General features: G+C 37.4%; 1 protein-coding gene across 2 annotated transcripts in view; it reads right to left on the bottom strand.

The window, feature by feature from the left end:
• Positions 1-575: 575 nt before the first annotated feature.
• The window catches only part of C13H9orf85 (chromosome 13 C9orf85 homolog), a 72,089-nt gene continuing 58,416 nt past the window's right edge, over positions 576-14,248 (bottom strand). Inside the window, exons 3-4 of one of the 2 annotated variants that reach the window (XM_021694425.1) lie at positions 1,239-1,352; positions 576-722 (exon numbers count right to left, since the gene is read on the bottom strand). In XM_021694425.1, coding sequence (XP_021550100.1) covers positions 581-722; positions 1,239-1,352 — 256 coding nt within the window. In that variant the 3' untranslated portion in view covers positions 576-580. The remainder of the gene's footprint in view (positions 723-1,238; positions 1,353-14,248) is intronic. The other variant, XR_002480575.2, reaches the window with a different exon arrangement.

The raw sequence follows: 14,248 nt of genomic DNA, 5'->3' as shown, positions 1-14,248 counted from the left end.
ACCAATTTTTGAGGCTAGCACTGATTTTTCCACGAGATAGTTCTTACACAACCAATAATTCTGAATCTTGTTTAGTTTGATATTAGGTAGTATACTTTTCTAAATAGTTCCCATGAACTGCAATATGATACCCTAATACTCATTTTGGCAGGTATTCTAGCATATGCTACTTAAAAATTCATTATAAGAAAACTCTGGATGAAAGTTTTATAATTATCCAGTATCATGCATAATTTATATTGTCCATGTGTGACTTTTGCCTGTTTTCTATAGGTTTTTGCTATTTTTCTCATTAGGATTCCATAGTATTTTTGTGTAAAACTGTCAAAAGTCAAAAGTCATTCAGAATTTCATATTTTCAAACTTTTTTTTTTTTAAAGATTTTATTCATTTGACAGAGAGAGAGACAGCGAGAGCAGGAACACAAGCAGGGGGAGTGGGAGAGGGAGAAGCAGGCTTCCCACCGAGCAGGGAGTCCGAAGCGGGACTCGATCCCGGGACCCCGGGATCATGACCTGAGCCAAAGGCAGATGCCCAACGACTGAGCCACCCAGGCGCCCCCAAACTGACTTTTAATATATTAATCCACTTGATTGTCTTTTGTCTCTAAGTCAATATCAAAATCTAAGTCATCATCACTTTCTTCTTTTCTTCTGCAACTTCTATGGTTGGAACGCAGATTACTTTCAGGATTTCCCGTCTTCTCTGATTCTTTATTAAACCTAAAAATGAAAAAAAAAACTTCTATTTATTTCTCAGGCTTTTGTTATTTACCCGTAGATTGAAAAGAACTTTATACTATATTTCCTGATTAATAGGAGTCTTGTAAAATAAGTATAGAGAAAAAGATCCTTGAAGACTAACTTCAGTCAAGATCCAACCAATTAGAATACTGTGGTCAATAAAGTAGGCTCAAAGAAATTAATACATGATGTCCATTCAAGAAAAGTAGTTGCATAATGAGTAAATTCTTCTGTGATGACTGATGGATGTGAACTGCATGGATAAATATTTTAATTTCCTAAAAATATGAAGTTTTATTTTTACTATAATGATAGAAAAATGTAATGAATAATTAAGACTTTTTCCTGTTAGGTAGAAAAAAAAGAAGTCTAAGTCAGTGTGATATACTGCACCTTAAGACTCTCAGAGCTACCAGATGTTTCCTCAAAAGAAAATCCACATTATCAATTACTAAAAGAATAAATCCCAAACATTAAAAAAAAAAAAATACTCACGGAATAACAATGTCTTCCTTCTTTCCACATTTTGCACAAACTTCAAGTTCACAGGCACATGCTCTACACATTATGTAATAAGAATCCTTCACTGACTTTTGTAAACATTTAACACTATAAGTGGGGGGGAAAAAATCAAGCATTACTTTTTACTGATTGCCTAAGATTTATTTGATGAAATAAAATAAACAGGGCTGCTCTACCAACTGAGCCAGGCAGGCACCCCGGATTTCTCTACTTTCTCAAAGCTTTTAAAAATGTCATCTGCAAACAGTGACAGTTTTACTTCTTCCTTTTCTATTTAGATGCCTTTTATTTCTTTTTCTTGCCTAATTACTCTGGCTACGACTTTCAGTACTATGTTGAATCAAAGTGTCAAGAATGGGCATCTCGTCTTGTTCCTGATCTTAGAGGAAAAGCTTCCAGTTTTTCATTGCTGAGTATAATGTTAGCTGTGGATTTGTCATATATGGCCTTTGCTATGTTGAAGTATATTTCCGCTATACCCTGTTTGTTGAGAGTTTTTATCATAAACAGATGTTGAATTTTTTTGTATAATGCTTTTTCTGCATCTACTGAGAGTTGAATTTGGCTTGCTAATATTTTGTTGAGGATTTTTGCATCTATGTGCATCAGGGATACAGGCCAGCAATTTTCTTTTCTTCTGGCATCCTTGTCTGGTTTTGATATCAGGGTGATGTTGGCCTCATAAAATGAGTTTGGAAGTGTTCCCTTCTTCTCCTTATTTTGGAATAATTTGAGAAGAATTGGTATTAATTCTTTAAATGTTGGCAGAATTAACCCATGAAACTGTCTGGTCCTGGACTTTTGTTTTGGGAGAGGTTTTAATTATTAATTCAATCTTACTAGCAATTAGTCTGTTCAGATTTTCTATTTCTTTAAGTTTCAGTCTTGGTAGGTTGTATGTTTCCAGGGAATTATCCATTTTTCCAATTTGTTGGCATACATTTGTTCATATGGTCTCTTAGGATCCTTTGTATTTCTGTGGTATCAGTTGTAACTTCTCCTCTTTTACTTCTGATTTTATTTATTTGAGTCTTCTCTCTTTTATACTTGGTGAGTCTAATGCAAGATTTGTCAATTTTATTTTATCTTTTTGAAGAACCAGTTCTTAGTTTCATTGATCTTTTCTTTTCTTTTTTTTTTTTTTCCCTCTGATCTTTGTTATTTCCTTCCTTCTACTAAGTTTGGGCTTCACTTGTTCTTTTTCTAGTTCCTCGAGATGTAAAATTAGATTAAGATTTTTCTTCTCTTGGGTGCCTGGGTGGCTCAGTTGTTAAGTGTCTGCCTAGGGCTCAGGTCATGATCCCAGGGTCCTGCGATCAAGTCCCACATCAGGCTCCCTGGTCAGCAGGAAGCCTGCTTCTCCCTCTCCCACTCCCCCTGCTTGTGTTCCTGCTCTCGCAATCCCTCTGTCAAATAAATAAATAAAAATCTTTAAAAAAAAAAAAAGATTTTTCTTCTTTTGATGTAAGCATTTATTGCCATGAACTTTCCTCTTATACCTACTTCTGCTGCATCTTATAAGTTATGGTGTGTTCTATTTCCATTTTCAGTTGTCTTAAGGTTTGTTTTTTTTAATTTCTCTTTTGATTTCTTTTTTCACCCATTGGTTGTTCAGTAGCATGCTGTTTACATTCCACAAATTAGTGAGTTTTCCACTTTTGTACTTGTAATTTATATCTACTTTTATAGCACTGTGGTTGAAAAAGATACTTGATATGATTTCAGTCTTCTTAAGTTTTTAAAATTTGTTTTGTGGCCTAACATATGAACTATCCTGAAGAGTATTCCATGTGTAATTGAGAAGAAAGTGTATTCTCGGGGCGCCTGGGCAGCTCAGTCATTAAGTGTCTGCCTTCGGCTCAGGTCATGATCCCAGGGTCCTGGGATTGAGCCCCGCATTGGGATCCCTGCTCTGCGGGAAGCCTGCATCTCCCTCTCCCACTCCCCCTGCTTGTGTTCCTTCTCTCGCTGTGTCTCTCTCTGTCAAATAAATAAAATCTTTAAAAAAAAAAAAAAAGAAAGAAATTGTATTTTGTTGTTTTGGGATGGAATATTCTGTACATATTTGTATAATATTGTTAAAATGTTCACACTACCCGAAGTAATATACAGATTCAATGCAATGCCTATCAAAATTCCAATGACATTTCTCACAAAAATAGAACAATCCTCAACTTTATACGGAACCAAAAAAGACTCCAAAGAGTCAAAGCAATCCTGAGAAAGAACAATGCTGGAGATGTCAAACATCTTGATTTCAAACTACATTACAACATTAGAACAGAATTGATAGCCCAGAAGTAAAAGCACACATATATGGTCAATTAATTTACAACAAAGGGGACAAGAACAAACGATAGGGAAAGAACAGTCTCTTCAATAAATAGGGCTGGGAAAACTGGACAGCCACATGCAAAAAAATGAAACTGAACCTCTATCTTACACCATACACAAAAATTCACTCAAAATGGATTAAAGACTTGAATGTAAGACCAGAAATTATAAAATTCCTAGAAGAAAACATGGGCAATAAGCTCCTTAATAGCGGTCTTAGCAATAATTTTTTGGATTTAAGACTAAAAGTAAAGCATAAAAATAAAAAATGAATAAGTGGCACTACATCAAACTAAAAAGCTTCTGCACAGCAAATAAAACTATCAAAATGAAAAGGTAACCTAACCTACTAAATAGGAGAAAATATTTACAAATCATATATACTATCTGAGAAGGGGTTAATATCCAAAATATAATGAACTCACACAACTCAATAGCAAAAACACAATCTGATTATAAATGGGAAAAGAATCTCAATAGAGACTTTTCTAAAAAAGATGGCCAACAGATATATGAAAAAAATGCACAACATCATTAATTACCAGGGAAATGCAAATCAAAACCACAATGAGATATCCCCCATACATGTTAGAATGACTGTTATCAAAAAGATAAGAAATAAGTGTTAGTGAGGATGTGGAGAAAAGGGAACCCTTGTGCACTGCTGGCGGGAATGTAAATTAGTGCAGCCACTATATAAAACAATATGGACGTTCCTCAAAAAACCCAAACTAGAAATACCATATGATCTATTAACTCCACTTCTGGGTATTTATCTTCAGAAAATAAAAACCCAACTTGGACAGATACAAGCACCCCCAGGTTAACTGCAGCATTATTTGCAATAGCCAGGAAATGGAAACAACTTATGGGCATCTGGTTGGCTATCAGTAGAGCATGCAACTCTTAATCTTGGGGTCATGAGTCCCATTGAGCATAGAGAGCCCCACATTGAGCATAGAGATTACTTAAAAAAAAAAAAAAAGAAATGGAAATAACGTATGATTCTACTGATGGATGAATGAATGAAGAAAATGTGGTAAAATATACAATGGAATATTATTCAGACATAAAAAAGAAGGAAATCAAAAGGTACAAACTTCCAGTTATAAAATAAATAAAGTCATGGGGAAGTAATGTACAGCATGACAACCCCAGTTAATATTAACTGTATTGCATATTTGAAAGTTGCTAAGAGAGCAAATCTTAAAAGTTCTCATCACAAGAAAAAACAAATTTTGTAACCATGTATGGTGACAGATGTTAACTAGACTTATTGTGGTGATCATTTTGCAATGTATGCAAATATCGAATCATTACTATAACTAATATAATGTTATAGGTCAATTATACCTGAATTTTTAAAAATTTAAAACTTTTGTACATCAAAGGACATTATTAATATAGAAAAAAAAAGAAAACCTCACTGAGTGGCAGAAAATATTTGCAAATATAGTAATAGATTTGTATCTAGAATACATAAAGAACTTTTTTTTTTTAAGATTTTATTTGTTAATTTGAGAGAGAGACAGTGACAGAGATAGAGAGAGAGAGCACAAGCCGGGAGGAGGGGAGAAGCAGGCTCCCGCTGAGCAGGGAGCTGAACTTGGGGCTCGATCCCAGAACCCTGAGATCATGACCTGAGCCGAAGGCAGATGCTTAACCAACTGAGCCACTCAGGTGCCCCTACATAAAGAACTCTTATAACTCAATAATAAAAACACAAAAAACTCCAAAATAAGCAAAGGATTTGAATAGACATTTTACCAAAAAAAGATATATAAATGGCCAATAAATACATGAAAAGATGTTCAACATCACTAGACATCAGGGAAATGCAAATCAAAACTGCAATGACATCCACCTCACAGCACTAGAATGAATATTATCATAAAGAAGGATAATAACAAGTGTCAGTAAGAATGTGGAGAAGGGAGCATCTGGATGGCTCAGTCGGTTGAGCGTCTGCCTTCAGCTGAGGTCATGATCCCAGGGTCCTCGGATTGAGCCCCGCGTTGGGCTCCCTCCTTGGCGGGAAGCCTGCTTCTCCCTCTCCCACTCCCCCTGCTTGTGGTTCCCTCTCTTGCTGTGTCTCTCTCTGTCAAATAAATAAAATCTTTTAAAAGAAAAAAAGAATGTGGAGAAGTTGGAACCTTCATATTGCTGGTGGCAAGTAAAAAAGTATGGTCACTTTTGAAAATAATTTGGCAGTTCCTCAAAAGGTTAGATAAAGTTATCATATAACCCAGGAACCCCAATTCTCTCTTTCTCTACATACAAACACATACACACATACACGAGAACTGAAAACATATATGCATACAAAAACTTGTCCATGAATGTTGACAGCAGCATTATTTGTTAATAGCCAAAAGAGCAGAACAATCCAAATGTCCATCAAGTAATGAATGGATAAATAAAATATACAGCTCTCCAATGGAGTATTTAGTAATAAAAAAGAATTAAGTACTGATAAGTGTTACAATATACTTGAAAAAATTATGCTAAGTGAAAGAAGCCAGTCACAAAACACTGCATGTTACATGATTCTGTTTGTGTGAAATGTCCAAAATAGGCAAATCGATAAAGACAGAAAGCAAGGGCGGGGTTGTTCAGGGGGAAATGGAGATTGACTACTATTGGGCATGGGGTTTCTTTCTGAGATGACGAAAATGTCAAATTGATTGTTGTGACAGTCACACAACTCTATGATATACTAAAAACCACTGAATTATACACGTCAAATGGATGAACTGTATACTGTGTGAATTAAATCTTCATAAAGGTTTTTTTAATAAGTCAAACGGGGGGCGCCTGGGTGGCTCAGTCATTAAGCGTCTGCCTTCGGCTCAGGTCATGATCCCAGCATCATGGGATCGAGCCCCACATTGGGCTCCCTGCTCGGTGGGAAGCCCGCTTCTCCCTCTCCCACTCCCCCTGCTTGTGTTCCTGCCCTTGCTATCTCTCTCTGTGAAATAAATAAATAAGATCTTTAAAAAAATTAAAAAATAAAAAAATAATAAAAAGTCAAACAGAAGTGTTAGAAATAAGAAAAACCTGGAACAAAACACACAAGATACCAGAAATCCAATTTAAACGTTACATATAGGTAGTTAAAACTAAGACAAGGAAAAGAAAAAAAAAAAAAGGTAAGACAAGGAAAAAAAAAACCATGCAAACACTAATCAACAGAAAGTTGGAGTCACTATATTATTATCAAAATATACTTCAAAGAAAATTTCCAGGTATAAAAATAGTTATTATATGACAATAAAGGGATCAATCTTCCAAAAACATACAATAATCCTAAATGTTTATGCACCTAACAACAGGCTGTTAAAATAAATGAGGCAAAACTATTGATAAAAAGAGAAAGAGAGGGGAGCCTGGGTGGCTCAGTCGTTAAGCGTCTGCTTTCAGCTCAGGTCATGATCCCGGGGTCCTGGGATGGAGGCCCGCATCAGGCTCCCTGCTCCGCAGGAAGCCTGCTTCTCCTTCTCCCACTCCCCCTTTGTTCCTGCTCTCGCTAAGTCTCTCTGTCAAATAAATAAATAAAATCTTTAAAAATAAATAAATAAAATTTTAAAAAAAGAGAAAGAGGGCGCCTGGGTGGCTCAGATGGTTAAGCGTCTGCCTTCGGCTCAGGTCATGATCCCGGGGTCCTGGGATCGAGTCCCGCATCGGGCTCTCTGCTCCTTGGGAGCCTGCTTCTCCCTCTGCCTCTCTCTCTCTCTGTCTCTCATGAATAAATAAATAAAATCTTTAAAAAAAAAAAAAAAAGAGAGAAAGAGAAAAATCCACAAGTAGAGTTAGGGACTTCAACACTTCTCTCTCCATAACTGATAGAACAAGTCTTCAAAAAAGTTGGTAAAGCAGAACACCTGGTTGATACAAGGCTATCAAATTTATAGAACACTCCACCCAATAAGAGCAATATATTCTCTTCAAATACACATGGAGCATTCTCCAAGATAGGCCATATTCTGAGCCATAAAACCAATCTCAACGAATTAAAAAAAAAAAATTTAAAACCTGAAATTTGTTATTTTACCACAATGAAATTAATTAGAAATCAATAAAACAGAAAATATCTAGAAAATGCCCTAATACCTAGAAAATAAACAAAACAATCCTAAATAACCTACAGGTCAAAGAGTAAATCACAAGGGAAATTAGAAATATTTTTAACTGGGGACACCTGTCTGGTTCAGTCTGTTGAGACTCCAACTCTCGATTTGGCTCAGGTCATGATCCCGGGGTCCTGGGATCGAGCCCCACATTGAGCTCACTGCTCAGCGGGGAATCTGCTTGTCTCCCTCTCTCTCTGCCCCTCCACCCCTGGCCCCCCACAATGTGTGTGTGTGTGTGCACACACACACATACACGTATCTCTGTCTGAAATAAATGAATCTTTTAAAAAAAATTAAAAAGAAAGAAAAGACTTAAAAAAATATTTTGACTGAACAACAATGAAAACACATCATCAAAATTCATAGAAAGGAGCTAAAAATGTTCCTGGGAAATTTATATAATTAAATATTTATATTAAACAAGAAGAACTATCTAAACTTCTACTTTAAGAAAGCAGGGGGGAAAAAGGAGTAAATTAAACACAAAGCAAACAAAAGGAAGGGAGCAATGGGCGCCTGGGTGGCTCAGTTGGTTAAGCGACTGCCTTCGGCTCAGGTCATGATCCTGGTGTGCCTGGATTGAGTCCCCCATCGGGCTCCCTGCTCGGCAGGGAGTCTGCTTCTCCCTCTGACCCTCCTCCCTCTCATGTGCTCTCTCTCATTCTCTCTCTCTCAAATAAATAAATAAAATCTTTAAAAAAAAAAAAAAAAGGAAGGGAGCAATATCAATACAAACCAAAATCAATGAAATTGAGGGGTGCCTGGCTGGCTTAGTTGGTAGAGCATGCGACTCTTGATCTTGGGGTCATGAGTTTGAACCCCACAATGGGGGTAGAGTTTACTTAAATAAATAAATAAATAAATAAAATTGAAAAGAGAAAAATCAATAAAACCAAAAGCAGACTCTTTTAAAAAATTAATATAATTCATAAACACAAAGCCAGATTGATGAAGATAAAAAAAGAAAGGAAACAAATTACCAATATCAAGAATGAAAGAAGGGACAGCACTAGACACATCTAACAGATATTAAAAGAGTAATAAAGGAATTTTACTAATAACTCTATGTCCATAAATTCAACAACTTTGTTGAGACAGACACATTTCTGGGCCACCTGGGTGGCTCAGTCGGTTAAGCATCTGCCTTCAGCTCAGGTCATGATCTCTGAGTCCTGGGATCAAGCCCTGTGTTCTATTCCCTGCTCAGCAGGGAGTCTCCTTCTACCTTTCCCTCTGCCCCCATCCCGGTTGTGTGCGCGCTCGCCCTCTCTCTCAAATAATTAAAAAATTTTAGGGGCGCCTGGGTGGCTCAGATTGTTGGGCGTCTGCCTTCGGCTCAGGTCATGATACCAGGGTCCTGGGATCGAGCCCCGCATCGGGCTTTCTGCTCAGCAGGGAGCCTGCTTCTCCCTCTCCCTCTGTCTGCCCCCTGCTCGTGCGCTCTCTCTTTCCGTATCTCTGTGTCTCAAATGAATAAATAAAATCTTTAAAAAAAAAAAAGTATTCTTTCACAAAAAAAAAAAATTAAAAAAAATAGACACATTTCTGAAAAGGCATACTATCAAAACTTGCTTAAGAAGAAACAGACGGTGGTTAACATAATAAAAAAAAAAGAAGAAGAAATAGATAGGGGCGCCTAGGTGGCTCAGTCGTTAAGTGTCTGCCTTCGGCTCAGGTCATGATACCAGGGTCCTGGGATGGAGCCCCACATCGGGCTCCCTGCTCCGTGGGAGGCCTGCTTCTCCCTCTCCCACTCCCCCTGCTAGTATTCCCTCTCTCGCTGTCTCTCTCTGTCAAATAAATAAATAAAATCTTAAAAAAAAAAAAGAAGAAGAAATAGATAATCTAAAAACTTCTCTACCCATTGAAGAAAAAATTAATCATAGTTGAAAACTCTAGCCCCAAAATGGCTTCACTAGTGAATTCTACCAAATAAGAAATAGTACTAATTTAAAAAAAAAAAAAAAAGGAATAGCACTAATTTTACACAAACCCTTCCAGAAAACAGAAAACAAAATAGGAAAGAACAGTTCCCAACTGATTTGATGAGACCCTAATATCATGACAAAACAAAGACAAAATCACAAACTGGTATTTCTAATGAACATAGAAGTAAAAATCTATGACAAAATGTTAGCAAATGAAATTTAACAATATAGGGGCGCCTGGGTGGCTCAGTCATTAAGTGTCTGCCTTTGGCTCAGGTCATGATCCCATCGGGCTCCCTACTCTGAGGGAAGTCTGCTTCTCCCTCTCCCACTTCCCCTGCTTGTGTTCCCTCTCTCGCTGTGTCTCTGTCAAATAAATAAATAAAATCTTAAAAAAAAAAAAAAAGAAAGAAATTTAGCAATATATAAAAAGGATATACATCATGACCAAGTAGGCTTTATCCAAGGGCATCCAAGGCTGATTCAAAATTAAAATCCATGAATATAATTCACCAAATTGATGTTTTAAAGAAGAAAAACCATATATTGATTTCATTAGATGCAGAAAAAGCATTTAACAAAATTTAACATCCATTCATGATAAAAACTCTAGGCAAACTATAAAGAAACTTCCTCAACCTGATAAAAAGCACCTACAAAGGGGCGCCTGGGTGGCTCTGTTGGCTGAGCATCTGCCTTTGGCTCAGGTCATGATCCCCGGGTCCTGGGATCGAGTCCCGCATCAGGCTCCCTGCTCAGCGGGGAGTCTGCTTCTCCCTCTCCCTCTGACTCTTCCCTGCTTGTGCCCTTACTCGCTCTCTCTGTCTCTCTCAAATGAATAAATAAAAAATCTTAAAAAAAAAAAAAAGCACCTACAAAGAAACTGTAGCTAATTATCATACTTACTGATGAAAGAATGAATACATTCCCCTTAAGATCAGGAACAGGGCAACAATATGGGCCCTCATTGTACCTTTTCAAAAACATACTAGGGGTCCTAGGGAGTGCAATAAAGGCAAAAAAGAAATACAATAGCATAAAGATTGGAAAGCAAGAAATACAACTGTCTTTATTTTTTTAAAAAATCATTGTCTATGTAGAAAATCCCAAAGGATTTACAAAAACAGTATTAGAAATAAAAAGTGAGGGGCACCTGGCTGGCTCAGTTGGTAGAGCATGTGACTCTCAATCGTGAGTTCAAGCCCCACATTGGGTGTAGAGATTACTTAAAACTAAAATTAAAAAACAAATAAATAAAATAAAAAGTGAGTTTATTAAAGTCACAGAATATATGGTCAGTAAACAAAAACAAACTATATCTATGTTCTAGCAATGACCAATGTCTTTCTGTAGAAATTGACAAACTGATTCTAAAAGTTATAAGAAAAAGCAAAAAAAGCTGTAACAGTCAAAACAATTTTGAAGAAGAAAACCAGGCTGGAAGACTCATGATTGGATTTTAAGACTTACCATAAAGCTACAGTAGTCAAGTTAGTGTGGTATTGGTGAAAGGAGTGACACATAGATCAATGGAATAGAATAGACTCCAGAAAGATACATATGTATATAATCAATTGATTTTCAGCACAGTACAAAGGGAATTCAATGGAGAAAAAAAAAGTCCTTTCAACAAATGATGCTGGAACAACTGGATATCCAAAAAATTAATAGGAAATGGATCATAAGTCCAAATATAAAACCAAGAATTATACAACATCTAAAAGAAAACACCCTAGGCCAGGCAAAGATTTCTTAGCTACAACAACACAATCAAGAACAAAAATTCCTGATAAATCCTGATCTTCACCAAAATAAAAAATTATTCCACTTTGAAAGTATAGGGGAAGGATCCAACAGTACATTAAAAGGATTATTCACCACGACCAAGTGGGATTTATCCCTGGGCTGCAAGGTTGGTTCAACATTCACAAATCAATCAACGTGATGCAATACATTAACAAAAGAAAGAACAAGAATCATATGATCCTCTCAATAGATGCAGAAAAAGCATTTGACAAAGTACAGCATCCTTTCTTGATCAAAACTCTTCAGAGTATAGGCATAGAGGGTACATACCTCAATATCATAAGAGCCATCTATGAAAAACCTACAGCGAATATCATTCTCAATGGAGAAAAACTGAGAGCTTTCCCCCTAAGGTCAGGAACGCGGCAGGGATGTCCACTATCACCACTGCTATTCAACATAGTATTGGAAGTCCTAGCCACAGCAATCAGACAACAAAAAGAAATCAAAGGCATCCAAATTGGCAAAGAAGAAGTCAAACTCTCACTCTTTGCAGATGATATGATACTTTCTGTGGAAAACCCCAAAGACTCCACCCCAAAACTGCTAGAACTCATACAGGAATTCAGTAGAGTGGCAGGATATAAAATCAATGCACAGAAGTCAGTGGCATTCCTATACACCAACAACAAGACAGAAGAAAGAGAAATTAAGGAATCGATCCCATTTACAATTGCACCCAAAACCAGAAGATACCTAGGAAGAAATCTAACCAAAGAGGCAAAGGATCTGTACTCAGAAAACTATAAAAATACTCATGAAAGAAATTGAGGAAGACACAAAGAAATGGAAAAACGTTCCATGCTCATGGACTGGAAGAACAAATATTGTGAAGATGTCAATGCTACCTAGAGCAATCTACACATTCAATGCAATCCCCATCAAAATACCATCCACTTTTTTCAAAGAAATGGAACAAATAATCCTAAAATTTGTATGGAACCAGAAAAGACCCCAAATAGCCAGAGGAATGTTGAAAAAGAAAAGCAAAGCTGGCAGCATCACAATTCCGGACTTCCAGCTCTATTACAGAGCTGTCATCATCAAGACAGTATGGTACTGGCACAAAAACAGACACATAGATCGATGGAACAGAATAGAGAGCCCAGAAATGGACCCTCAACTCTATGGTCAACTCATCTTTGACAAAGCAGGAAAGAATGTCCAATGGAAAAAAGACAAATGGTGTTGGGCAAATTGGACAGCCACATGCAGAAGAATGAAACTGGACCATTTCCTTACACCACACACAAAAATAGACTCTTGAAATGGTTGAAAGACCTCAATGTGAGACAGGAGTCCATCAAAATCCTAAAGGAGAACACAGGCAGCAACCTCTTCGACCTCAGCCACAGCAACTTCTTCCTAGAAACATCGCCAAAGGCAAGGGAAGCAAGGGCAAAAATGAACTATTGGGACTTCATCAAGATAAAAAGATTTTGCAAAGCAAAGGAAACGGTCAACAAAACCAAAAGACAACTGACAGAATGGGAGAAGATATTTGCAAATGACATATCAGATAAAGGGCCAGTATCCAAAATCTATAAAGAACTCATCAAACTCAACACCCAAAGAACAAAGAATCCAATCAAGAAATGGGCAGAAGACATGAACAGACATTTTTCCAAAGAAGACATCCAAATGGCCAACAAACACATGAAAAAGTGCTCAACATCGCTCGGCATCAGGGAAATCCAAATCAAAACCTCAATGAGATACCACCTCACACCAGTCAGAATGGCTAAAATTAACAAGTCAAGAAACGACAGATGTTGGCGGGGATGCGGAGAAAGGGGAACCCCCCTACACTGTTGGTGGGAATGCAAGCTGGTGCAGCCACTCTGGAAAACAGTATGGAGGTTCCTCAGAAAGTTGAAAATAGAGCTACCATATGATCCAGCAATTGCCCTACTGGGTATTTACCCCAAAGATACAAAAGTAGGGATCCGAAAGGGAATGTGCACCCCGATGTTTATAGCAGCAATGTCCACAATAGCCAAACTGTGGAAAGAGCCAAGATGTCCATCAACAGATGAATGGATAAAGAAGATGTGGTATATATATATATATATATATACAAAGGAATATTACGCAGCCATCAAAAGGAATGAGATCTTGCCATTTGCAACGACGTGGATGGAACTGGAGGGTATTATGTTGAGCGAAATAAGTCAAACAGAGAAAGACATGTATCATATGATCTCACTGATATGAGGAATTCTTAATTGCAGGAAACAAACTGAGGGTTGCTGGAGTGGGGGGTGGGGTGGGAGGGATGGGGTGACTGGGTGATAGACACTGGGGAGGGTATGTGCTCTGGTAAGCGCTGTGAATTGTGCAAGACTGTTGAATCTCAGATCTGTACCTCTGAAACAAATAATGCAATATATGTTAAGAAAGAAAAAAAAAAAGAAGAAGAAGAATGTAGCAGGAGGGGAAGAACGAAGGGGGGGAAATCGGAGGGGTAGACCAACCATGAGAGACGATGGACTCTGAAAAACAAACTGAGGGTTCTAGAGGGGAGGGGGGTGGGAGGATGGGTTAGCCTGGTGATGGGTATTGAGGAGGGCACGTTCTGCATGGAGCACTGGGTGTTATGCACAAACAATGAATCATGGAACACTACATCTAAAACTAATGATGTAATGTATGGGGATTAACATAACAATAAAAAAATAAAAAATAAATAAAAAATAAAAAGCATAGGAGACAGCAAAAAAAAAAAAAAAGAAAGTATAGGAGACAAGGACAGGCTGCCCCAAGATGGGACTTTGGCATGAACATT

The sequence above is a fragment of the Neomonachus schauinslandi genome, chromosome 13 (assembly GCF_002201575.2).
Source record: "Neomonachus schauinslandi chromosome 13, ASM220157v2, whole genome shotgun sequence".
Classification (NCBI taxonomy): Eukaryota; Metazoa; Chordata; class Mammalia; order Carnivora; family Phocidae; genus Neomonachus; species Neomonachus schauinslandi.
The sequence above is the reverse complement of the archived record's forward strand: the minus strand, read 5'-3'. Positions and strand labels throughout refer to the sequence as shown.